Raw genomic sequence first — 26,344 nt, 5'->3', positions numbered from 1 at the left:
AGTATTATGGTGGGTCTTAATAACGTATTTATTTTTGAAAGTACAAATTCTATGCTACATACTGTGGTTATAATAAGTTGAAGGTTTTAAATTGACTTTCTAAATTTACACTATCCTGTATACTTAAAATTTCTTTAAATATATACGTTAAAATGTAAACATAGATCTAAAATATTTCATTTTCAGGACATAGCATTGAAAACCTTGAAACCGATACAACAGGAACAATACTTCAAGTATCATTTGATAACGTAGAGCGCCTTGTATTCTACAACATACTTGTTCAAGACACAAAAAGTATAACTGAATTCCATATCGGCCCTGTTGCAGCAAAGGATATACCAAAAGGCGATACCATTACCGACAGTTTGAAAGGATTACAAAGAAATACAGAGTACAATATGACAGTTACTATCGTAACAAGAGATCATGAAACAAAGTTAAGATCTGAAAGTATTTCACAAACAGTATCAACGTCAGGTAAAAATCTTGCTCGAGCTGTAGTTGCATGTCATCGGTGATTTTACTGAAACTTATTTGGTAACTAATATCTCAGACTTGATTTCAACGTTGTGTATATTCGGGTGTTTGCTGGCTTCCTTTCGCAATGCCTTTATTATTCATCCAACAAAAGTGCTTGTACTATAGCCAAGCGGCCACCCATGCATCACAGAGTAGACTAAAGAGTGAGTTGTTTTGTTTTGTTTGTCGTATCCAGGCTTACGCCTGGTGATTGAAGATTTAGATTAAGTGGACGGAAAGGCAAGGAAGCCAATCTTCATGTCCACCTTCAGGCATGCCTTTAAGTGTCTTGCCAGAGACACAGCTGCATGCTCATGAGCGGTGTCGAACCGGCACCCTTTCGATTGCCGTTCCAGCGCTCTCACCACTCGGCAATGCACCCGACAAGAGTGAGTGATCCACGACGAAATCGAACTTTGGTTTCTAACACAGGCAGCAAACGCCGTAATCGCTATGCTAAACCGTTAGAGTTTCTTTGGGAAATGGTGTGTTTATTGTAGCTTAGAACATCATTTATAATGTTTTTGTAACTTTTATCTCTATCTTTTTCAATCAGCGATAATGTACACTTAGATATTGTCAAGCCCGATCCACCAAAAGTAACGGATGTCACTCAAACTACGGTGAAACTCATTTATATTAAAGAAACTGATGCCATCCTTTACAATGTCACAGTTTCATTTGAGAATGGATCATTGTTAATGGTAATGTTTGTAATTTCATAATTAAAGAGCTTTCACACTAAAATAGTTTCTTACCAGTTGGCTTATTGATATTTTAAAACAAGATTAATTGAGGTTAATATTTGATAAAACTGACTGTATTTACGATTATAATGTAAACAATCTACACTTTGTGATTGCAAAAGACGCTGCACCAATAGCACGAGAACCACGAGCCCAAAAAAACCTTTCCATTTTAATCCTTTTGCATTCATCCTGATTATTATTTTTGTTTTGTGGCGATTGAAGATTTAGACTAACTGGAAAGCAAGGAAGTCAATTTTTATGAGCGGTGTCGAACCGACGTGCTATCGGGCGTCATACAAGGGCTCTGACTACTCAGCTATGTAGTTCCCAGTATAATCTTTTTAGGACTAACCATAAATAACTTATAAAAGGAATGTTTATTTTGCGCGTATAGTGTCTACAATCCCTTCTATCATATATACCTTTATTAACATAAGTAAAATTCCAGTATCAGAATGATTTTCGAGATTATTTTCAATCACTTTCAGGTTAGTCAATCAAACAAACATGTTTAATAGTATATTTGATTGTGAAAGCTTTACTTTTTTCATTGTTACAACACAAACAAGAAAATCATGTCAGCTGACATATTATCTTTCTTCAATATTATTTTTTATGAATCTTTTGTTCTACCTTGAAGCAAAAATATAGTATCCTTGACGATGACATTAAAATTATGAGTACGTTTTGTAAAAGTAAATCATTATGATCAATGTGATGTAAATTAACAAAGATTAAAACATACAATAGGTTGTTAAAGATCCTGACCCCCAATTCATAGTTGAAAATTTGACTCCTGGAACTAAATATCTATTCACTGTGGTTGTGGAATTTCAAAATGGAACTGAGACAAGCGACTCTCTCATGCAAATCACAGGTATGCCACAAATTGAAAAAAAAATAAAACACAGAATTTCTTGGCGAAAAAACATTCTGCAATTTTGTGCAGATTATTAAGTAAAGCACATGCGTATTGAAAATTGTTATAAAAGTATCATCCATCATATAGTGAAAAATAATCAAAGTGCGTTAAATTGAAAACTGGTAATTTGGAATCGAAACACAAGCGTCAGCACAACTACATTGAAAGCGGATTCTGATGTAGGCTAGCTTCCTCCTCTAACAGATCATTTTAATTCAATCTTTAGGTTTACGAGTGTATGGCAGAAAGTGAAACTTAACGTTGATCCGATGAACTGCAAAACGTTGAATTTGTCGTTTGCTTAATTACTGTATAAGGATGTACCACGCTACCCAACAATTGTCCATGTGCGTTGTAAGCGTCACATATGTCACTTCATTTCCTCTCATTAGTTTCTTGGTACACAAAAAACCAATATCACATATTAACTTTCAACAGTTTTGTTTTTGTTTTACTCGTGATGCCGACCAAAACTAAACCGGTGCTAATTTCATATTGGATTGCATTATAGTTCCTCCGGATCCTTCTAACTTGAGAATACAAGAAATTAATTCAACTTCCGTGACAATTACTTGGATGATCATCAATCAGGCTGACTTAAACGTCATTGGGCTATCGTTCGGTAACGGGACCACCATTTTAAACAATGTTGTTTTGAGAACGCCAGAAGTTTATCAAAATGAAGATCTACTGCCTGGTACTGAATATGTCTTTGCTGTAAAAACAAGAAATTCAGCTGGCGATAGCAGAGTTGAAAGTTTAAAGTTTCAAACAGGTGTGTATCTTCTATTGGTTGTGATTTTACTGAAGAGTTGCGGTTTCAATTTTGTAGTTAAAACATTTCTTCGATAAAAGATCATTTACATGCATGCAGGTTGATAGGCCTTCACTGGATATGCAATGACGTAAATATCTTTAATTAAAATTATCTATATTTGGGCAAGATTATGTTCTTGGCAACACAGTTTTGAGATTTCAGAAAAGCGCTACTAATAATGAATATGTTTAGATGTCAATTTACACATAAACAAACGAAACCAAACAACAAGATGAAATCCATTATATCATGAATAAAATGATAACGTTTTCTGCTATACATCATCTGGTTTTTCGCAAGCATTTGAATGACTGAAGTTCTTATGCTAATACAATAATTACTAGATTACTCAACAAAAGGAATCAAGGCTCAAAAAATGTTTTACACGTGTCACAGTATTTTCATACCATGTATTGCAGTTCCTGGCGCACCAACAAGTCTAACATTTACTAAAGTTTCTCAAACATCTATCAATATCACCTTCCAACCATCTACTGGTGCAAACATGTACACTCTCACAATCAACCCTGATGGAAGATCTGTCAACGTGACTGATAACATGAACTATCAATTCGTTGGCCTCACTGCAGGAACTGAATATCGTATAACTGTTAAAGCTCTTTCACCGGAATCAGCAAATGCATTAGGGATTCTAGAAAGTCTTACTTCAGAATTTCTTGTGATCACAGGTGAAACGAGTTTTCTTGGTTTAATAACATCAACTTGTAAAATGAAAAAATAAACAAAACAGTTCTTAAATCGAATTATTGATGTCAGTCTTTTATATTAGGTTGATAGCTTAATATGGTTTTTGTGATGTTTATATTGCTTTAGGCTACAGTGCGTTTGTTAATCATAAATAGAAAATAAACATATTTATTTTCATCGCTTGCGTAATTGTTTTATGACTTATTTGTCAAATCGTATTTCATATTGTCATACAAACAATTAGCGTTTTTGCGAATGGTATGATCAAATTTCTTTGTGTGATAAAAAATAAAATATGTTGAACCCATTGACGTGACTTTGTTTGTTTGTCTGCGGTACAACCAAGCGAACTCTTTACCAACGCTTTTATATGATAACATTTTTAATATTTAATCGTTTTAAGTGATGGGAAATATTTGTTGATGTTCGCAGTGCCAGGTGATGTTACAAACGTACGAGCCGCCTCTCGGTCATCATCAAGTCTTGGAATAACTTTTAATGATTCCTTCGGTTCAACAAGCTATCGCATTGAGTATGCCTCTTTACCCGGGTCGCATGACTCTATTTCTGTGAAGGAAAACCAGGCATTGTTGACCGATCTTGCAAGCGGAATTGCCTACAATATTACAGTGGTTGCACTCAACAGGTTTGGTGAAAGTGGAAAAACTGAAACACTAGTCAGAGAATTTACAAGTACGTACATCATTCTACAATTCTTGAAATCCATTGAGTTTTAGTTTTTTGACTAAAAATATCATCAAAATAACCAAGTTCGTGCCAACATTACATCCCCCAAATAAAAGTATTTTTACAATTTGTTAAGAGTTGCTAATCATAATGAAGGAGAAAGATTGTTTCGATTACATTTTTGAAAAATAGTTATAACTTATAACACTCAGTAATTTCTTAGGTAGTAGCATATACTGTACTTACAGTTTTGCCACAATAAAGAATAATACGAAACTAACTTCTTATGTATTTTAGGATCCGTCAATCCATCTAATTTAATGTTTCACACTTTCACAACAACTTCATTTGCAGTTAAATGGGAAGCGCAGACTGGAGCTCTGTAAGGCTTTTTGTATATAACATTTCTTTAAAAAAATAAATCTTATCAATACTACAAAAAGTGCTCTATGTCAAGCTAAAGCCAAGCAGAGCGAATCACATCAAAATTAGTTACTAGTTTACTAAAAACCTTAACAGTCTGTTTCAACTTAATAAGATCATCAGAAGGAACTTATTCAAATAGAATCTATTTGATATAAACATATTCTATTTGAATAAATTCTTTCTGATAATCCTATTAAGATGAAGCAGACTTTTCCGTAAACTGGTAACTAATTTTGATGTAACATTTCTTTCAGATGTCTGTAAAAGAAATTATGAAATTAAGTTAGCTTTTTTGTGTTGTGATTTCTGTAAGCAACCTTGTTTAATTATTATTGTTGATTTTTGCCACAAGTTAAGATCAACGCCACCTTTGAAACGCCTTTAATTGGGAGAGTCAGCAAAAACGCTTAGGACGATTAACTTTTTTATATTTTTGCAATTGCAGTGACTACCAAGTAAATGTTGTTGCACTCTTCAATGGACCTGAGAATCGTAACGTTTCGGTGTTATTGAACGGGCTTGAAGCCTATATTAGTCGATTGTTACCTGGCAGCGAGTACAACGTGTCGATTCAAACAGAGGACTTATTTGGTTTATCTGGCCCTAAAATATTTTCAACCGAAGTTACTAGTAAGTTCCTCTAGAATCAAACATATGGGAATCAAAATATATTCTTCAAATTTGAACTTTTTTAGGTGTTTTTATTGAACTAATGGACTAAACATATTCCGATACAGCTTAAGTACCCGACAAAATGGTGTTGCAATTATAGTTGAAAGAGCGTTGAATAGATAACAACTTAGGCTACTAAACTTAAAGTATTTCAGTTTTATGAAAACATCTTAATATTTCACTTTTGTATAGTTCCCGATCAAGCAAACAATCTGGTCATATCATCTTATACAAACTCCACTATTGAAATCAAGTGGGATCGAGTGCAAGGTGCAACATCTTATCATGTGACGGTAAAGAGCTTGTCAAACAGTGAAACGTTGCAAGACAGCACGGTAATCATCATTAATTAATTGGTCATAAACTTTTCTGTTTTTTTTTTCTCTCGTCTGCCGTGTCCTATAATTATGCATATTACTGTGGTTTAACTGTTAAAGTTAGTGATTAATCTATTTGTTTTTAACGTACTTTTTGTAAAGTTTTGTTTGCAAATTTCAACTTGTTTTTCTTGGTGACGAGTTTCGATTTTTCATAAGTCAAGTTGCAAAAACATTCTACAAGTTGGCAAATCAGATTTTGTGGGACCAGATTTCTAAAAGTAAAGACGTAACTTTTTTTACTCTGTAACATGTCAAGGCAATCAGCAAGCATGTAAATCTGCATTTTAGAAATACGAGCATAAAATTTCTAACATCAGGCAATTTTTTATATTGAATCAAGACAATGGTTTCTTGATACCTGTTCTTGCATCCGTTTCCACCAAGTGCGATAGTTTCTATTACTGTGTCGTAGAAGTTGTATCTTTCCATTCTGTGTTGAACTGGCAAAAAATGTTAATATTGAGACAGAATTATGTAGCATTACAATACATCAAAACTTTTGGGTAAAATGCAGTTAATTTCACGTCATATTATTGCTATGAAATTCTTTACTGAATAGTTTGTATCTACAACGAGAGGCAAAATTGGAATTGTATCCATATATTTGTCGTTTTAGGTTTTTTCTGAGGTATACATCGCTACATCACTTGCAAGTGCACAACAATATGACATATCTGTGTCTGCAAAAAACAGGAACGGCGATGGAAGGATCACCAGTATGTTCTTATTTATTGAAGTTATCATGTTTGTCCGACGACAATAGGGTATACTTCTAGGCTATACCACAGCAACATTTTGAACAAGAACGCCGGCATTTCATAAAGTAATGTAGATGTCTGGTGAAACCTCTCATTTTGCAGTTAATGTATTTATTTTCTAAGCCTTTTACTATGGAGAGCATAACCGTCATCAGTGAAGTATCTTATTTTAAATGTAATATTGTTTGTTTCTTTAGCTGATTTCTGATTTAGCATTTGAAGCGTTTAGAACGAAAAGTGACTAAGTCACATTTTCACTCGAATTGAGTTAAGTACAAAAACGTATTGCTTTGATTGTCCTTTGTCACCAGACACAAAAATATTTTGGTATAAAGGCTGCTAAGCCATCATTTTCGAATACAGGTTTTGAGCGGAAAGGTAATTTTTTCTTTTAAAAGTAGCTAAGTCCGTTCTGACCAATAGCGTCGAGTCATTTAACCACGTGACATGATTTTTATTTTGCTTTTTGATCGGGTTCCATTTTAGAGGATATAAAGTCATTAGCTGGTTACCGGTTATTTAGACTGGGACACTGCCTCTGGTTTAGGTAGGGTAGGTGAAGGATTAGGATCATTGGTAGTGTTAAAAACGGTAGTGTTTTTGTCAGCTTTTAATTGTAGATATTTTGCAAATAGGCCAAGTGATCAAATACCGGTAGTATTTATAGGCCTACTGCTTTCGAATTAAATTCAGAAGTCCACAGGTCCAATTTGCAGGAAGTTTAGCAGTGCAGACTTCAATATTCATGGGACATGATTAGGCTATTCGATGGAGTGTTGGTGCCAGCAGATAACGAAATGAAGTACACTTAACCTAAGATTAAGTAGCCTATTGGATTGGACTATTACTTTTATAACTTATTCTGTAAAGGTCCTAGCCTATCTACCAGTCTTCTTTACTTCTATACTACCCTACTAATGAAGGGAAGAAGGTTTTGAGAGTGTACCCAATTATTATTATGTAGTCCAGTAGGCCTAACCCAATTATTATTCTACTGTACATTGCCAATGAAGGTGGGGGAAGTCTCTCAACCTTACCTGTTTTTTTACCCCATTAATTACCAGTCACAGTTATTATGTGCTACCAGCCTAATTTTTTCAAGATATTTCTAACCCAAAATAATTCTTTGCAGATTTGCAATGTCATATTAGTACGAGGTTTGAAGAAATATATTTAAATAGCTTACTTTACAGTAGTATCTGGAGTAAGAGATGGCAAATTCTGTTTGGCCTATAGAACACTTAAAAGTGCTTAAGTCCATCATTTGTGTCTAAAAGTGCCTAAGTCCAGCAATTTTGAAGAAAAGTGCATAAGTCCAAAAAAGAATCTTATCAATATTTTTTGACAAGTTCAACTAAAAAATCAATTAATAGTGCAATCAGAACTAGGCTGGGGTTGTAGACACTGACATATGGTAAAAACAACAAAATCTTTTGAATCTTGATTTTACAATGCAATTGAAAACTGTACATGTCAATATCTCCTTAGTAGTATTTTGTGACTTAGTCACTTTTCGTTCTAAACGCTTCATTTGTAAAGTAGCTTTGTCTGACAACACTTAACACTTCTGTTTTTGACAACAATGTTTCTGTTTCAGAAATTTTCAGTTCCACTGTCCCAGAAAGCCTAAAATTATTTGGTAAGTTTATTTTTAACTTTGAACTGCATTAAAATATGAACAAACGTTGTTTATTTACCTGCGAGCTTATTCTTCAAACTTTTCTGTCTGTTCTACTGTAAACCATAAGTATGAATGTCGGTTGCATAGCCCAGTGGTGAGAGCCTTGGAACGGCAATCAAAAGGGCACCGGTTCGACACCGCTCATGAGCATGCGGCTGTGTCTCTGGCAGGACATTTAAAGGCATGCCTGAAGGTGGACACAAAGATTGGCTTCCTTGCCTTCCCGTATACTTAATCTAAATCTTCAACCAACGGGTGTAAGCCTGGATATGACAAACAAAAACAGTATGAATAAGCATAAAACATTGAATATTAGACGTATTTTCTTTAGATAATTTAAAAAAAGTTTTTGCATATAAATCATGATTAACTATGCATTCTTATTTGTTAATGCTAAAGAAGATGAAGAAAAGTCATATAACCGAAACATCCATTTGACAAATCAAGGTCATTAAAGTAAATGTTATTGTTCGGTAGGATGTAAAAGCAGCCAGCTATAACATCATAAACTTGCAAGTCTTGAATTTTATTTTCATTTTATGATAAATCATAGGCTAATGGTGAGATTGTTTTCCTCAAGTTGGAGGGACAACATAATTTAGTGCAATGTGAGAGCGTGGGCTGCTTTAAAAAATCGCTCTTCAGATTGAATACACCAACAGCACATCATCCACTGATTAAGCAGATTTATTTGGCTCCCACAAAATGTCTTTCTTCTGCACAAAGCGTGATCCGCTATTCAAACTCTCGATTATCCACAGATAAACTTATTGCGAATTGATTCTCAATTAACTAATCAGAAGATTAGCTTAGTCGGCCGCTTAAAAGTACGCTGTTGGTACATCTAACTTACTTCACAAGGTAGATTTAAACGATCTGTCTTAGCCTGATGCTGCGAGCTTATATTGACGTTCTGCAAGGTGGACACAAAGGTTGGCTTTCTTGGCTCCCGTTAACTTAACTCGAGTTTTTAACACTCAGCATATAAGCCTGGATCAGGCAAACGATTTATAAAGCAAGTGTACGTGTTGTTTTAGAAAAGTGGAACAAAGCGGAAACACGAAAGTTTGGCATTGAGAGAGTGGCTTTGTCCCACAATAAAGCAGCAAGCTTATGCCAGTCCTCAAACTATAACCTGATGACACTGCGGAGTATACAAGAAGAATCGGAACTAGATCAATTAATTGAAGACTATGAGACTGCTATCTTAGGAGCACCCGGGGTAATATTATGATTGTGCAACCTGCAATATCGTGCATCAATAGGCGGGGCATTCAGATAGAATAGAGACTTTGTGGAAAACCCTGTTTTGAAGATCTAATAGCAGCCGTGATACTGTAGACACAATTCAAGTAATTTTGAAAGTCAAAAGCTAAAACACCTCCGGTTAGCGTACAGAGTTTGTATTTGACAACTTCAAAGTTGCGTCATTAAATTGATCCCAATTTCGTCAAAAGTAGGCAAGATCAATACAGTTGCGTACAAGACAATTAAACTGCAATGTTTGTTAAAATTGATTTTTCATGGTGGAATGAAAAATATGTGGAAAGTCAGCTGAAAAATTCAAATTTAAAACAGAGCAGGTAAAAAATTCAAATTTAACTTTTTCAGCTTTTCAACAAAGTTTCCAACTATTGGTTGGGAACAATTTTATCAGCTGACCAGATTATGACGAACTGGGTTCATTACGATAACACCGTCGTAAATTACACCAACTGGCAAGAAGGTTTTCCAAAACTTGATTCCAATCGTCTTTGTGCCTATGTTCAACTTCTATGCCTCGACACTTGTTCTTTCAAGTGGGGAAACCGGGCATGTGATAACACTACAGGCATGGATGCTGTGATATGTGAATCCAGAGGTCAGTAACATTACATCATCATATACAGTAGCAGTTGTACTAAAAACTTCAATTACAAGCTTTTGGCTCATGTGCTAGCATCATAACTTACGGTGCAAATAAAATAATATTCATTGTGATCAACACTACAACGACTAGAGCTATGGTACCCAATGATAAAGTAGGGTTATTTTAACCGTGCTTCTTCGAAAACAGATTTTAAATGTTCACTCATGGTATGTTTGCAGCTCTGTTAGTCAGTGTGCTGGTTAAGGATATCAATTAATTCACCCGAAAAGCAGTTTTAGTCAAAAAAAAAAGAAAAAAAGAAGAATTTAGACCAAATTAAAAAATATATATCTGCTTTAGTTTCATTGTATGGAAAGTTTTTGTTCTTATTTTTAACCCGAAACAATATTTCGTGCTTTTGTTTAGACTTTAGAGCGTGATTTGCAAAACACTAGAATCAATAACTTACAACACTAGAATAGGTTGCTGTAAGCATGTTGCAAATGCACGCAGCTCAGATACAAACTATCACAACTTCACATTTAAATTATATTCTGTTAGTTATCAAGTAAAAACGACGTGGAAAAAGCTTGCAACAACGGTGCTGTAAAAAATGTTATTATCGAGCGATTTTTAAGTTCCTTTACTTCCTTCTAATGAAAAGGCCTGTATGATATTGTAAAAGATTTCAATTCATCAAAAACTACAGTAGAAGAAAAGATTTGTGAAAAATTCATGTGCACCTCATACTTTTATAATGTTGAGTAGGAGATTTAGAAGCAACCGAATGATAGTTTTAATGCGAATTGCCAAATGAATATTTATCTATGAAGTATCTGGCTTGATACTTAAGCTCATAATAGAGGTTTCTGTCTATTTATTACATCTCTTTTCATCTTAAAAAAAATTCTTGTGTTATGTTGCTAGTCTATAGCAGCTTTCTTTTGAGTTAATATAAGGACTCAAAATTTAATGAATTATATCCTTTTACAGTGGATCGAACCGAGCTTGATCGCATTGAAGAACAGGTATTTTCTCAATTTTTCAATACACCAAATAAAAATATATACAGAGCCTGATAAATTGCCAACATGTTTACAAGAATTTTTTTATTACTGAATTAGAATCAAAACAATTTTTGGTTGTTCATGTCCTTTTGTGAGTTCACTACAATACTGTAATATAAAAGTTGAACCCGCTAAAGTTACTTTGTTTTGTTTGTCTATGATTCCATATAAAAGCAGTTTAAAAATTTTGCTATCATACTGTACCTTATTCACAAATATGTTTACTCAGATATATATTTAGTGCTTTGATGTACTTGACATTATTGTGAATAGGCCACATAAAAACACAAATTCTTGGTGATAAATATATGTTGGCAATACCAGTGTGCAAACGATTTGTCTGTCCTGCTGTTTTGTGATAGAATTTACAAGTGTGTAATTCAACGATGATGGCTATTAAACCAAAGAAAAAAAACGCAGTAAGGCAAATAGGTTTTCAAATTTTTCAATGTTTCAAGCTGAATATACTTACTTCGAAGATATTATTCTCCTCCCGAATCTACTGTATTGTGAATAATTTACCCATTTTATTTTTGTTGGGACTGAGGGGAAAGCTTAAGATTTGAACTGTTTTTTGTAAATAACGTACCAAAAATGAAAATTAGCCAGCTTTCAGCTGAGTAGAAAAAAAGTCTTGAAGATTCTAAATAATAAAATTAGAATAAATTTGGCTGCACAGTGGACAAAGAGATCATACAAAGCAATACTCGTCATATAAAGTGTGATAGTAGTGGTCAATGCCGCCATATCATGGGAAAAGCTATAGTTGTTCATAATGTTCAATGTTCATATCTGAAACGATCGTTATATCAAATACAGTCACTATTTACTAAAAACCTTCGCCCTTACTGGGATCATCAGAGAGACTTATTCCAATAAAATCTATTGAAAAAAATGAATTGTAAGATAACTAGAATGATTCCATTTGAATAAGACCTATTAATGACCCCATTAAGGGTGAAACAACTTGTTAAGGTTTTTAGTGAAGAAGAGCAACTGTATTCGATGTAGCCTAAGTCAATCTACTTGAATTTTTTGCTTGATATTGAGCATTTTTTTAGTATTATTGTGTATTATACGATAAAGTAAAGTAACATCAATAATAAAATGACTATAAATTGTAAAGTCTACATATCGTATGCTCTACTAATTTACAACCATTTACTAAGTCTCGCAGCAAGATTGGCTAGTAACTGTAATAAACGCTGATGTAACAATTCAACCAATCAGAATGTTGACATCTACTTAAACAGTTTGTTTTCCTTCGTCAGATATATTCCGATGTTCCAGCAAATTCAACCGTTACTGAGCAATGGATTGAAACTGTGGTCAATTCTTCACTTGAAGCTAACTTATCTGTTACTGACACAGCAGAAGGAATTCGTGTTCTGTTGGCCATAGCTGATCGCGATGAAAACGTTGAGGTACAACAACAATAAAGTTATTAAATTGTCAAGCATCAACGGTATTTCAAGTTTCAATACGTTGTTGAAGTATGCTGCAAAACTATATTTCTCAAACAATTTACAAAAGTCATTTGTTTAATTACCTGATTTGCATGTATTGAATAATATCTTATTTCGCTGAAGCCTTCACCGTTTTTGAGCAAACAGCCACCAGACACGTGCGTCGTGGCCGTGGCTGCATGTGGTATAATTCTGTTTTGGAAACGTCAACTCTGTGTCTTCAGAAGCACGTCGTTACGACTCAGAATAGAGAGTTGTTTTTTAAAAGGCATCTATCAACTTAAACTTATCAAGCCCATATCCTGGAAAGTCAAACCATAATTGCGTGATCTTGACGTTTCTTCGTTCATTAACGCTCCTAATCCATCCTACTTAGAAAAGGAAATATCGACTGAATTACTCAACATCAAGAACTGGATTAATGCCAATAAATTAGTTATCCATCCTTCCAAATCGAATGTCATTGTGGTTCCTCCTAAAAAATGCAGCTACCCAGAAGACATCAATGTACTTTATAATTGTGCTCAGATCGAACAAGTTAAGTGTGCCAAATACCTTGGCATTATTTTTGACAATGGCCTAACTTATGAACCTCATATTAATATGCTCCACAAGAAACTTTCTAAATCTGTAGGAATATTGTCCAAACTCAAATACATTCTACCAAACAAAACATTATTACGATTATACTACGCACTGGTTCATTCTCATATGGTATATGGGATAACGTTTTGGGGTTCATGCTGCAAGACACAAATGAACAAGCTTAGTACCTTACAAAATAAGGCTGTCAGAATAGTAGCAGGTGGCAGGTGTTCTGATCAGGTCACACCTTTCTATAAGCAACTTAACATACTCAAGCTTAAAGATTTTAACAAACGCGAAATTGCTAAGTTCATGTTTAAATTTGATACGGATGTATTACCTTTGCCTTTCGCACACTACTTTGAAAAAAACCAAACTCATGTATAATGCACGTCTTACTAGGCACTCTACCAATGATTGTTATTCTGTCCCACGTTACGCCTCATCCCGACTCCAGCGCAGCATTAAATATGCCGGAGTGAAAGTCTGGAACTCCTTACCAACGAGCATGCGTAACTTGTCATTTTATTCGTTTAAAAAGCAACACAAATATTCACTCATCGCCAAATATTAGCACGACTAATTTTGTACTACCTTCATGTTACCGATTGGCTACTTTGGCTACTAAATATATTTCTCTGTGCAAGACTATCATCTAACACCTTGTCTCAATTTTCGTTATTGAATTATTCATTGTGTTCTCTATCCCAGGGGTCCGCAAATACTGGGTCGCGACCCAAATTTGGGTCGCGAGACCATTCACAGTGGGTCGCAAAACGGTTTAAAATTACCATAAATATAACTTGTATGGCAAAAATAAATACAATCATATAGTCTTTGATGTGCTGAGTTTCGTACAATTTGGTAGGCTACAAGAAAATTTATACTTTCGATTGTAGTACAGTAGTTAAAGTGCCCCTGACAGGTTGGACTCAAGTATAGTAAATTTTCTAAGCATTTTCTAGCGCAAAATTATGCTTAGCGAACTTTTTAATCTTAACCTTGAAGCTCGACTGGTTAGGGCGAAATTTATACAAAACGACAGTTCCGCAGCGCCACCACAGACGAAACTCTATATTTCACTGCTCTGGGACGACTTTGATGGTATTACGTCATCGTGGGTGGGCGTTGTTAGCGACGGATGAAACAAATGCTTTCTAGATGTAATTGGTGGATCACAGTTTGGTCGGAGTTGGTACAAGCGGTTGCTTTTTTCAAAGATTTATTGTTTTTTGCAGTTTAATAAAACTGTACTGGATACGTTCCTACAAAACCTAAAATATACTTGAAGTGAAAAATGAAGAAATCGTACGAATCATTATTCATATTTAATTCATCATCACTTATCACTAACTTATTCATACATAAATAAAAGTTCTCTCTCTCTCCCTCATAATGTGCCTTCAGTTGGCCATTGAAATCCGGTGTAACGGCCATCTGGACTTGAAAATTGTTTCGGATTCGCCAAACAATGCATGACGGCAGCACAATTCGATTGTTGCTTCCGAGAGCACCACCTTGTAGTATCTACTCCAATACATGCCTGTAAGCGACTAATCACCGATACTGCCTGCAAGGAAATAAAATCACTTCGTTTAGTGTGCATTCTTTAGCGTTTAGGGTATTTTTAGCCTAATGTAGCGTCCTTACTCTTTTGATAGGTCTCCGTTTTCTCCTTTCGGTTTATTGTTTTTTTCTCGAGTTCTTCCGGCTCCTCATAAAAAAAAGTCCTCAAAACTGCGGGATGTAAGTGTGCCTCAAAATCGGTCAAATTGGTAACACAGCTAGATGCGTCTTTCTTCAAAAGTTCTTTCGTCTATGGCACTTCATGGCAACATACACATTCATTGGGCTGGGACATAGACTCGCACTTGTGGCAAACGCACCACCTACAGTTCACAGCACGCCACTCATTGCTGAGAAGCTCCAAATCGGGTTGGTGGTGTTAACAAAATCATCTCCAGTGAAGTGAAGAGAACATATACGACTAGTTTTGTATGGTCCATCCCACTTTCGAACACTTGAAGAAAACTTTGACTATTTTCTTCTCAGCACCTTGTTTTGTTTGAAAGCATGAAAATATAGCACACTAGGCCTACCTCAACTATAAATTAAGTGTACTGTCTGTGAGATACTGCTGTTACTGCAACTGAGATATACTACAAATGGCTATAGCCAGATTAGGACAAATAAAAAATTATCCAAATTGTAGCCCTACAAGAGTTTAGAAAAACTGCAATTTCAATTGAATTGAAATGCTGTTTGATAAAAATAAACTCAATCTATTTGATCTAAACCTGATAGTAATAATAAGTTGACTTTTTCCTTTCGGTAATTCTCATTTTGCACATGCTTTAGACCAATAGAGCCCCACACATTGACGTTTTGGAGCAGTCGTACCATACCTTACCAACTCACCACAGAGAAAGGATGTATCTTTCCCACCCACGGTGACGTCACAGCGAGTTTGCGGTTTTTGTTTTCGCAATTGAATGAGTGCCAGATTCGCCTAAAGTGAACGAAAGATTGCAAGCGTGTAACTTATTAGCCTGTTGATATTTTTTACTATTTGCTGGTCAGGGAAATTTGTTAGTGTCATCTCTTTGGTATCTTAGGTAAATTTAGCAAATTTATTTTCCTGTCAGAGGCACTTTAAGCCCACGGTTATATATATAGCCTGGAAGACAGCTTGAGCCAGGGCATGAAAACTCTCTCAGCTTAGGCTATCTCCAGAACTGGCGACTGAAACTTAGCGAAAACAAAACTTTGGCGGCAGCTTTCCACCTATAGCCTACAGTCGGGAAGTTGATCGTGAGCTACATGTTCAGAACAATGGAAAACCTCTGACCTTCTGCCCCGAATCAGAATATCTTGAGGTGACACTAGACAGATCGTACACATACCGCCACCATTTGGTGTCACTGCGCAAGAAAATGACATCCCACGCTGCACTACTCAAGCGCCTGGCAGGCCACAGCTGGGGGGCGAGGGCTGACACTTTGCGTATAGCAGCCTTAGCCCTTGTCTACTCTTCAGCAGAGTACTGTGCACCTGTTTGGTGCTGCGGTGCACACTGCCATAACATCGGCACTGCCATAAACAGCACCCTGCGCACAGTTACCGGATGCATGCGTCCCACATCATTGGATAATTTTGCCATTCTCGCTGGCATCCAACTTTCTGAGCTTCGTCACGAAGAAGCCACTCTGTTTCTTAGCCGACGGGCACTAAAGCCTAACCATCTTCTCCACCACAAGATCTCTGCTTCCCCAAACCAGCACCCCAGTCGACTGAAGTCAAGACAACCATTCGTGCCAGCCGCTCAACTTCTGATCAACGCAGCAGATGAACTTCATCTCTGCGGCTACTTGGGCGGGCTATAAATGGAATTCTGAAAGGAAGTCAAGTACCACCGGACTTCATTCGTTCATCCCCAACGCCGACACATGCCCCATCCGCCTGACACTACAAAGACAAGCATGGGTGCGCCTCAACCGTCTTCGTACGGGCGTCGGGCTTTTCCGGTCAACCATGCGCCATTGAATTCCTTTTTTATTGCTGTATTTATTGTACTATATTTAACTACAACGAAATAAATCAATCAATCAATCACAAAGTATGGCGTTTATCCAACAGAGCTAACGTGATGAATTTGTTTAAGAACATTTATCTCCTGTTTCAGTTAGTTCAAAATACATCATAAATTATTTTTAAATCAACCATGCGTTTGTTTTGTGACAAGAATAATGCATTCAAGCAAACGTGGCACAGTTACGTTCATATTCCCTTCAAAAAGCACATGTACGTGGAAACATTGTTTAAAGTTTAAAGCAATGTAGATGCCATATTTGCCCAACATGGTTTCTACGTGGTGAAAATTTTATTTTGTTATCCAAGTAAATCTTTAGTTATCTTTTCTTTTCACATTTCAGTGGATTTGTACAACGAATTGTTAGTTTTACAAGAAAATTTGAAAAGTTACTCTTACTCTTCCTCAGCAGTTATGCTAAGTTACACCTCAACAGCTGAAATTCTAAATGCAGTTGGGTAAATGTATCGACGTGACAAACTTAAACGTGTCATGTAATTACAAGGTGTCTGAAACCGTGGTCCAAAATGCATTTGTGGCTGCGGAAACATTCCATGAGATTATTGAAGAAAATGAAAATAACTTCACAACGAATCAGCGTGAAAACGTTGTGCTGACAACAGAGAAGTTGTTGAACCGTGTACAAATTTCTGACGAAAAAACTACCGCCAACTTTTCGACTTCATTCTTCACTGCCGAGGTAATTTGAGTCATGTGGTTTTGAATCACTTGACCATCTACCACCATGTCATGTGTACAGTACACTTTCAAAGAAAATTTGTTTCTTTTATCAAAAATATTTTTTTGTTGCAAATAAATTTATGGATCCTCAATACACGCTTTGCTCCTTGTTGTATAATTTAACTCTATCAGGTTTAATCAATTCTTTGTGCCCTAATTTATTCAATCCTTGTTTTTATGTGAACATATGATCCATCAAAAAAAGAATAACTTATCCAACACTTATTCTATTTCTTCTGTGTGTTTAGGTTCAGTACGTGAGCACAGAATCGATTGAGGAGGACGTGACCTTTTCGACGACTGGAGAACAAGCAGTCAGTATCACTCTTCCTAAGGATGCCATTCTAGGTCAAAATCAGCCAACGGGGGCAGGAAACCGATCCAGGGTTTCTTTCATACAATATTTCGACGATGTGCTTTTTCCATCTCAATACAATGTTTCGCAAGTAATAAAGCATTTTATTTATGCAAAGCTTTCGTTTATTAACTCAGATGATCCTGGTGGTAAAGAAATAAACTATGTCTTCTTAAAAATGTCGTCTTAAAATACCCATTGAAGTTCTATGCTTGGGATATCAAAACAATTAAAAAAAAAATATTGCTTGTTCAGGTGGTATCAGCACAAATAAACGGACAGCCAACTGAAGGACTGGAGATTCCCGTGACGTATTCGATTCCACCTCCAAAAACCGAGTCTAACGTAAGTCTTCTTACAAAGGAATCGTAGATATTGGGAAATTGCCAATAAGTAGCCTAATAACAATAATAAGTGCAGACAGTAAGTATTAATTTAATTACTTAACACTATATAACATATCATCTATACTGCAACTGGGTATAGAATTCTAGCTAAAATTGTTGTAACAAGTTACTTTTTTGAATTTGTATATATTTTTCTTTTTTTGGCATATTAGGATATTCTTCTCGGGCAGTGCGCCACTTGGAATTTTTCCACATCTTCTTGGTCAGACGAGGGATGTTATTTACTTGAAAAAACTGATCCTCCTCTGTGTGGATGCAATCATCTCACCAACTTTGCATTATTGGTGGTAAGATGCTGTAATTTTGTGTGCTTAGAATTATAGATTTTGCAATAAAATGAAAACAAAAAGTTATAAAAATACGTTTAAGTTGAAAAAAATTAACCTTTATCAATATGATTTTCCGTAATCAAGCATTTTTTCAAAGTTGGAAAGTTTTTTGTTTCTAATAAACAGTACAAAATGTTAGAAAATTGAGAATGTTGCTTTTCATTTGCAATTTCCCTTTGCTTGGATTTAACATACATAAATAGCTTTTCATTTGTGATAAAAATGTTTACACAAACTCAAAGGAAATCGTGAAACGTCCATCATATACCACGTTTGATTACGTCAATCGAGTGATTGGTGGGATATCATGTCTTGGTTTCTTTCTCACAGCCATTATTTACATGTTTTACAAGTGAGTGACAACTTTACCTTTAAATTAAGGGTCTCTAATTTTTATAACTATTTTTGCCTTTTACTAACGCAAAGGTTCTAACAGACCATGCACCGTTTAGAAATGGTGCTTTGCACAGCACTAGACAACCGCGGCAAACCATGGTTCGCGAGCAGCATGCAGCTCAATTATGCTCAATTATTTCGATTATTAAGTTCCGAATACAAGTGCAACGAATTAGATTTCTCGAGCTAAGGAACATGTATAGGCTAAGGCTAGGCTAAGGCTACAGGCTGCTAAGGCTACAGGCTGCTAAGGCTACAGGCTGCTAAGGCTACAGGCTGCTAAGGCTACAGGCTGCTAAGGCTACAGGCTGCTAAGGCTACAGGCTGCTAAGGCTACAGGCTGCTAAGGCTACAGGCTGCTAAGGCTACAGGCTGCTAAGGCTACAGGCTGCTAAGGCTACAGGCTGCTAAGGCTACAGGCTGCTAAGGCTACAGGCTGCTAAGGCTACAGGCTGCTAAGGCTACAGGCTGCTAAGGCTACAGGCTGCTAAGGCTACAGGCTGCTAAGGCTACAGGCTGCTAAGGCTACAGGCTGCTAAGGCTACAGGCTGCTAAGGCTACAGTATATGGCGACGTGTTGTTCTGAATCTTGATGTTCAATAATGGGTTATGCAAAATGTGAATATCGTGAAAGCGCAACCAACAACCGTAGAACAAAGCTGGTTCGGATTGCTGCGATAAATTATCCCCATAACTTTAAGCAACTTCCAAAAAGCATAGAAATGCTCCAATCATCGATGTGGCCAACATATGCAGAGTGCTATTAAATAAATTGATTGAGTTTATGTTTATAATTTTGCACATTTGAGCCCGTGAACGTTACTGCGTTACTAAATTGCAAAACACGACAAGTGGTTAATATGCTTTGGCCAACCCTGCAATAAGTCGAAATGTGTAATTTGCTTTTAGATACAAAGTTTTAGTCGGTTATTGATAAAACCGGTTTGCCTTAAGATTTTTAAAAAAGAGCATAAAAAAGTCTTGAATGAAATTGTTTCAAATATGTGAGCTTTGAACCATTGGACCTTTAAAAACTTTGTTTGCTATTGTCCTACAAATAGCAAATTGTCTTGCAAATTGACGTTTGCATTTTATTTTGGCATTCTACTTTAGGGTAAATAGGCGGAAATGCGCACTAGCATCAATACTAAAGTGGCATTTTCTTTCTTGCAGAGAGTTACGAACATCTAGTCCTGGACCTGTTCACATAAATTTATGCATTTCCTATGGAATTGGATATCTTGTATTTTTGGCTGGATCCGATAAAGTGGAAAATTTTATGCCTTGTGTCGCTGTTACAGCTTTAACTCATTACTTTTTTTTGGCTGGTTGGCTTTGGACATCTGTTGAAGCGTTTACCATGTATCAGTAAGTAAAATGAACAAATATTGTGGTGAAATTTTCAGACCTCATAAAAACCTTGTTTTGGAGATGATTTATTTTGTTTGCTTTCTTCCTTCAGTTTACTTAGCTGTCAATCCCTAAGCTTAGTCACTTCTACGTTCAAGTTCCAATATCTGAGCTTTTAACTGCTTCAACAACAGATTGCTGGTGAAGGCATCAACATCACTTGGAGAGCGTTACCACATCAATGCGGCTTTGTGTTCGTACCTCCTACCTCTTGCAGTTGTCACAGTAAATGCTGGCGTGACAATTGGATATTTTGACGCACAGCCGCCAGAAAATGATTTTTTTCGCTTTTCTGGTAAGTGCTACCATGTAGGGTTTGCAATTTATTTTTAGGCAAATCTTCAATGTTGAAATGGAAAAAGGTTGTAATCTTTTGTGAAAGAATTTGCAACTGTAGACTATGATAACTACGATACTATTTGTTAATTATATTGAAAGACAAAATGAGTGTTCTGTAACAAGCTTCTCAAAATTTACGTCATGTATATAAAAGAATAGAACATGTTGGAGGTTGAGTCGTCGTCAACCTTTACTGGATCAACCACAGATCATTGTCAAATTTATCTAGAACCCAATAATGCACTTTGAAATTATCTATATTGTAATATTTTGTAGATGAACGGACATTACACAACTCCGAGTACGTAAGCAACTACGCTTGTTGGCTATCAGGATACTCTTTGTACTTTGGATTTCTCGTCGAAGGAGGGCTAGTTTTTTTGCTGAATATTATTATTTATGTAATGGTACTACGTTCGATAACATGGAGAAGTAAGATGGTAGGTTTGGACCAAAATGTAGATGAATTGTTTAAATGTGTGGCAAAGAAACGTTGCAACTTGCAGATCTTTCCTTTGCAAAACTTTACAAATCTTACAATTCTATTGCTTATCGCAACCATATTAATACAAAGATGTTGCGTTAATGCGATTGTATTGTCAACGTTGTTGATTGAAAACGTTCAATTTGTACATGGATGTGTGGCATGTGTGCATATCTGATTCAAACCGATCAGCACAAGACAAAAGAATAAATTCAAGTGCAGGAAGAGAAATTAATGTGAACAGTATAAAGCAAAATTTTTTTGATTGGGTTCCTACGCACTGTCAATGGGCCACTTTACTGCAAGTACGACTCCAGTTTATTTTAACACAACTGACATTTATTTGCACAGATTCGTTCTACTAGAAATGAAACCTCATCGAGAGAAACATTTTGTCGAGCTGTGACCATCGGTGCTATGCTTGGACTTGTGTGGTTACTTGCAATACCGATTGAACTACTCGCTAGCCAGCCCAGTTTGGTGGAACCAGTTACATACTTGTTCTCATTGTTGATAGCGATACAAGTGAGGTTTTGATTATAATTTGTCGTATTTGAGTAACTAAAACTAAAGTACAGGAAATTATTTTCATACGCTTTGAATTATGAGCAATAGCAAAGCTGCTCCGACGTTCGTTATCAATTTCTTTTATATAAATGTGTTGCAAAATTGTTGTTATTAATGACGTTCTTTTTCTTAGGGCATTGTTATATTCTACCTGTTCTGCCTAAGACATACAAGGGCACGTGAATTATGGTGGAACCCAGTCTGGATTTGGATTAGAAAACGGATTTGTTGTTGCTTCTTCGACAATTCGTCATTGGAGACAAGTTACGACAAGACAAGAAGACGGTCAACACTATTTACTCGTGCCTCGCTCCCTAACATCAACTTTTCTCAATCTTTCAGCAAGGACAGAGACACTTCACATGCCTGATTATTTGCAAATGTCAAATGACGTTTTTCCAGTAAAACGATCGAACTCACTTCGAATTCTTAGGCGAAGATTTATGAAGTAGCTTTATGCAAACGTTCAAGGTTGCGAAATATTGCATATAAAATGTTTGTTCCACTTTGAGCCACCATTTAGGCAGCGGTTCTCATTGAGAACTAGTTGAGAACTTTGCAACTAGTGGGTAATGGCTCACTAGTAAAACATGAAGACAAATTGAGGTGGACCACAGACCTATTTAAACAAAGCTAAATTTATTAAAAAAGTTTGATTTGTGCCACCTTAGTTACTTTTGCACTTATGTGTTTGTTGAGTAAATTTCATTGTAATAATAATAAATGATGAGGCTGTTGTTTTTCCTAAGAGTGGTAATTTTTATTCTAATTTGAAATAATCGATTTGATGGAGTAATACAATCAATGCCTTTTATTGCATAATATAGGCTGCGGACGTTCTTTTTAAGCTACTGCAACAGTGAACAAACAGGAGGAATTTGTAAGTAGAAGGAATAATCGTTTTGGGAAGAATTTTAACAACGCTTAATTATGTACCATGGCCACCTGGAGATGCGGTCTGATTTGTCACATTTTGCAGATTTTGATGGCGGCTACTGCTAGTGTTTGACTGACATTTTTTGAGATGTTTTTACTTTTTGCTGCCTCTTTATGATATAAAAGCTTTTTGTTGACTTGGGGAAGCAGTAGCAAATAAGAAAAAGTAAGTTGAAAAATGTTTAATCAGACTGTTATTGAAAAATTAACAGTCTAACTAAAATCTTCGAAATCAAATTTTCTTTGTTTTTTAACATCTGAGGATGTTAAAACCTATTGTGTTATCTGGGGAAAACAGTAAAGAAAGCGTAAAATATAATTTTTAGAAAAATTCATTTAAACATTCGCCAAAAGTTAGCAAAATCTGGAAACTTCTGCAAAATGTGACAAATCAGGCCGTATCTTTAGGTAGCCATGGATGTACGTAATAGACCAGCCTACTTTGTGATTACCATCAAGCCATAACCAGGAGCGGATCCAGAAAGGGGGCGATTGGGGCGATCGCCCCCTCTAAAACCCAACAAAGTACTGGTTGAAGATGATCCAATTTCAATAATGTTTGGTTTTATTTAAAGAAGTTATACTTGATAGGCTACACAGTTTTTGACTAGATTTGGTATTAATAGAACTTTTTTACGGATGAAACTTGCTGGAACACACTGTAGTGCATAATGCTGATGCTTTTTTCTATTGAAACAATGGTGTCAGTTATTTACCTTAGTTCAAATACTAACTACTTACATACAGTGATTTTGTTTACCAAGTAAAGATATTAGATACTTCTACGAAGTGATCAAATATTTAATATCCATGAAAAATTAATTGTCTAATGTTACTCAACGGAAACCAATAAATTTGAATTCAGTAGCTTGTTTAAACGAATGCTTTAAAGAAGCATTTTTCGGTACTGTTTCTATAACAGGCTAAAACCAGAAATCATGTGTAGAGGAAACACATATCTGTAGGAGAAGACTTATCTGTAGGAGAAGACAGTTAGGGAAGTCAGGTCCTATAACAAGAAATTTGATTCAGTGCCCTGTTCGATACAGACAACAGAAAATTGAAAAGAATTTGTAAAAAAAATACTTAGATATAGCATTGTGTTTTAAACTCTGTCAATCAGGCAGGTAAGTTTTCATTTCAACGCGCAAAATCAACAACTGATCAAGCCAATCTTCGACCTCAATATAGGATGTAGTTGTTGTAGGCCTACAGCAGATAGCTGCATAGTCGAGTGATGACATCATTGATGCAACACTCGGTTCTTGGAGCGTCGGTTCGACGTTCAAGAACATGTATTGTGGTCAAAATCTCTACTTTTGTCGATATATTTCAAAGCATAGAAAATGATCCATCAACCAACAGCAGTCTAATTGAGATAGCCTAGACTTTTTACAATGATGTCGAAGGGCTAAATGGTCGCGACAACTATCACTTTGATGAGATTAATTATTGAATCTCGACCAGAGTTGGATAACACTGGTCTACACGATTTTTGCTCTATGAATTTTGAAGACTGATTTAGAGTAATTTTGGAGAGCTGAATCCGAATCTGGCCTCAGATTTATCCTATCACGTCAGGTTTGTGAGATATGATTGCAACAAATTGATACTTTTGTCAAAAGTGGAAAACTTGACGTTGCGTTTATCACACATACACATTACGCTATATCCAGAAATCCAGGCCATGTAGTGCATAAGTAGCTGAAATACACCCACCAACTATAATTTTGATACCAATTTGTTTTTTAAGCAACATTATTAACAAGGCTGTAACAACAAGCTTAAAGGGAGGCTAAATGTATAACTAACCCTCTCCCCGTCAACTTTTTCATGAAACCACAAAGATTTAAGCAGACCTATGGCAATGCTTGTCCAGTAACCTTATTTAGGCTGTTTTGGCCTGTCTAACACTAACCTTTCGTTATAGCACTGCATATGTTGGTGGTAAACTAAAGGCTAAATCTTCCACTTTTGTCAAAAGTAACTATTTGTTGCAATCATATTTCACACGCTTGACGTGATAGGATAAATTTGAGGTAAGATTCGGATTTAGCACTCCAAAATTACTCTAAATCAGTCTTCAAAGTTCATGGATTAAAAAAATTCTTTCTTTGTAGACCAGTAGCCTACACAATAGTTTATCGATGAATTGAAAATACCAGAACTATTTCAAACAAAGAGAGAAATTAAAAATTTTCCAAAGTTCAGGGCAATCTGAACAACAACATGTGTTGTTAAAAGTTTGATAATGTCATGAAGCTTGTCATTTTTTGTTTCAGTATGTATCCTATCAATAACGTTTAATTCTGCAAACATAAAAACAAAGTAGTTTGGACACAGCAATTAAAAGTCGTAGGTCATAAAAAACTATCTTTGAATTTGTTTCACTGATTATGAAAACAGTGCAGTTTGATTATATCGCCATTTCAAAACATTCTGGTTTGTGCTTTTAAGGTCACATTGGCTTCTAATATTGTCAGTCGTGCTACAAAAAACTTCATTCTTTTTAAATTGAATTTAAAAGCTGTTTGGAATTGCATGACACAAAAATTTAAAAAACTCTTCCTATCAAATTTAATAACTTCTGCTCTGCTACTAAATTATTATAGTTCTTTTTATTTGCCTAAACGCATTGCTCAGAAAAATACATTTGCATAATCAGGTGTTTTTCACATCTTCACTGTGCACTGAAATATTTGTGTTTAGTCTCTTCTTTACAGATTTATACCCAACCAATCAAAAGTGCTTAAGTGTCATACAATGTTGTTAACAATTATTGCGACCATTCTGCTTTGCATACCTGCCTACTTCCTTCTTTTTGTTTCTTTTCCAAAGCGATGGAAATCTACTATTAGATATAGACTGTTGTGCATCAAGGCTGTGAATTCCAATCGCTTCCTTGACGTAATGGTAAGTTTGATGTTGAAAATATTGTTTACTAGCAATATGGTGAGAATAAAGTACTTGCTAGGTTTAGGTTAAGATGTGTAAAAATTTTCAAAATAAGAGGTAGAAATTCTGAAATAAAAGATGACAAACTCTCCTGTTGAGAAAGCAGCACGTTGAACAAATATAAGCAAATGCAATGTAGCCTACAACACTGCTAATTTTATTATTCTATCGGACAGAATTGCACTCTTTTCTCTTTCAACTGAAATTAGCATGAGCATCTTTTTTACATTTCGCTTTGTCAGTAAGGAAGATATATAATCACAGCTTACGAACTTTCCGCATTTCGACAAATGTTGAAAAAGTTTATTAAAAACTTCTAAAAATATGTTGTAAGTTTAGTAAGTGTATGCCCGGCAGTCGTTCTACCCGAATCCTTTGCCTCAGTATCCTATAGGTCTACCAAGAAATGAATGCAAACACGTAGACTACGGAATGATGTTCTTTTCGTTGTGTGATCGCTTTATTGGATGCATTCAATGGAATATCGCGCAATGAACCATACGCTCCACTTCACTTCAAGCAGCTATAGTTGTAGCCTAATCACCTA

General features: G+C 35.7%; 1 protein-coding gene across 1 annotated transcript; it reads left to right on the top strand.

Moving 5' to 3' along the window:
- The first annotated feature begins 1,105 nt into the window (after window positions 1-1,105).
- Window positions 1,106-22,722, top strand: LOC145787453 (uncharacterized). Its single transcript, XM_082599200.1, has 24 exons — window positions 1,106-1,226; window positions 2,022-2,148; window positions 2,705-2,968; window positions 3,430-3,699; window positions 4,151-4,411; window positions 4,703-4,787; window positions 5,277-5,461; window positions 5,696-5,838; window positions 6,500-6,599; window positions 8,239-8,280; window positions 9,360-9,544; window positions 9,934-10,183; window positions 11,165-11,199; window positions 12,510-12,662; window positions 17,384-17,578; window positions 17,868-18,065; window positions 18,230-18,319; window positions 18,534-18,668; window positions 18,953-19,062; window positions 20,280-20,474; window positions 20,651-20,811; window positions 21,132-21,295; window positions 21,691-21,864; window positions 22,040-22,722. The coding sequence occupies exons 1-24, from the start codon at window positions 1,224-1,226 to the stop codon at window positions 22,274-22,276; spliced, it is 3,762 nt and encodes a 1,253-aa protein (XP_082455326.1). The 5' UTR covers window positions 1,106-1,223; the 3' UTR covers window positions 22,277-22,722.
- Window positions 22,723-26,344: the final 3,622 nt, after the last annotated feature.

This window comes from Aplidium turbinatum, chromosome 2, assembly GCF_918807975.1.
Source record: "Aplidium turbinatum chromosome 2, kaAplTurb1.1, whole genome shotgun sequence".
In the NCBI taxonomy this organism is placed as follows: domain Eukaryota; kingdom Metazoa; phylum Chordata; class Ascidiacea; order Aplousobranchia; family Polyclinidae; genus Aplidium; species Aplidium turbinatum.
This window is presented reverse-complemented; position numbering and strand designations above follow the sequence as displayed.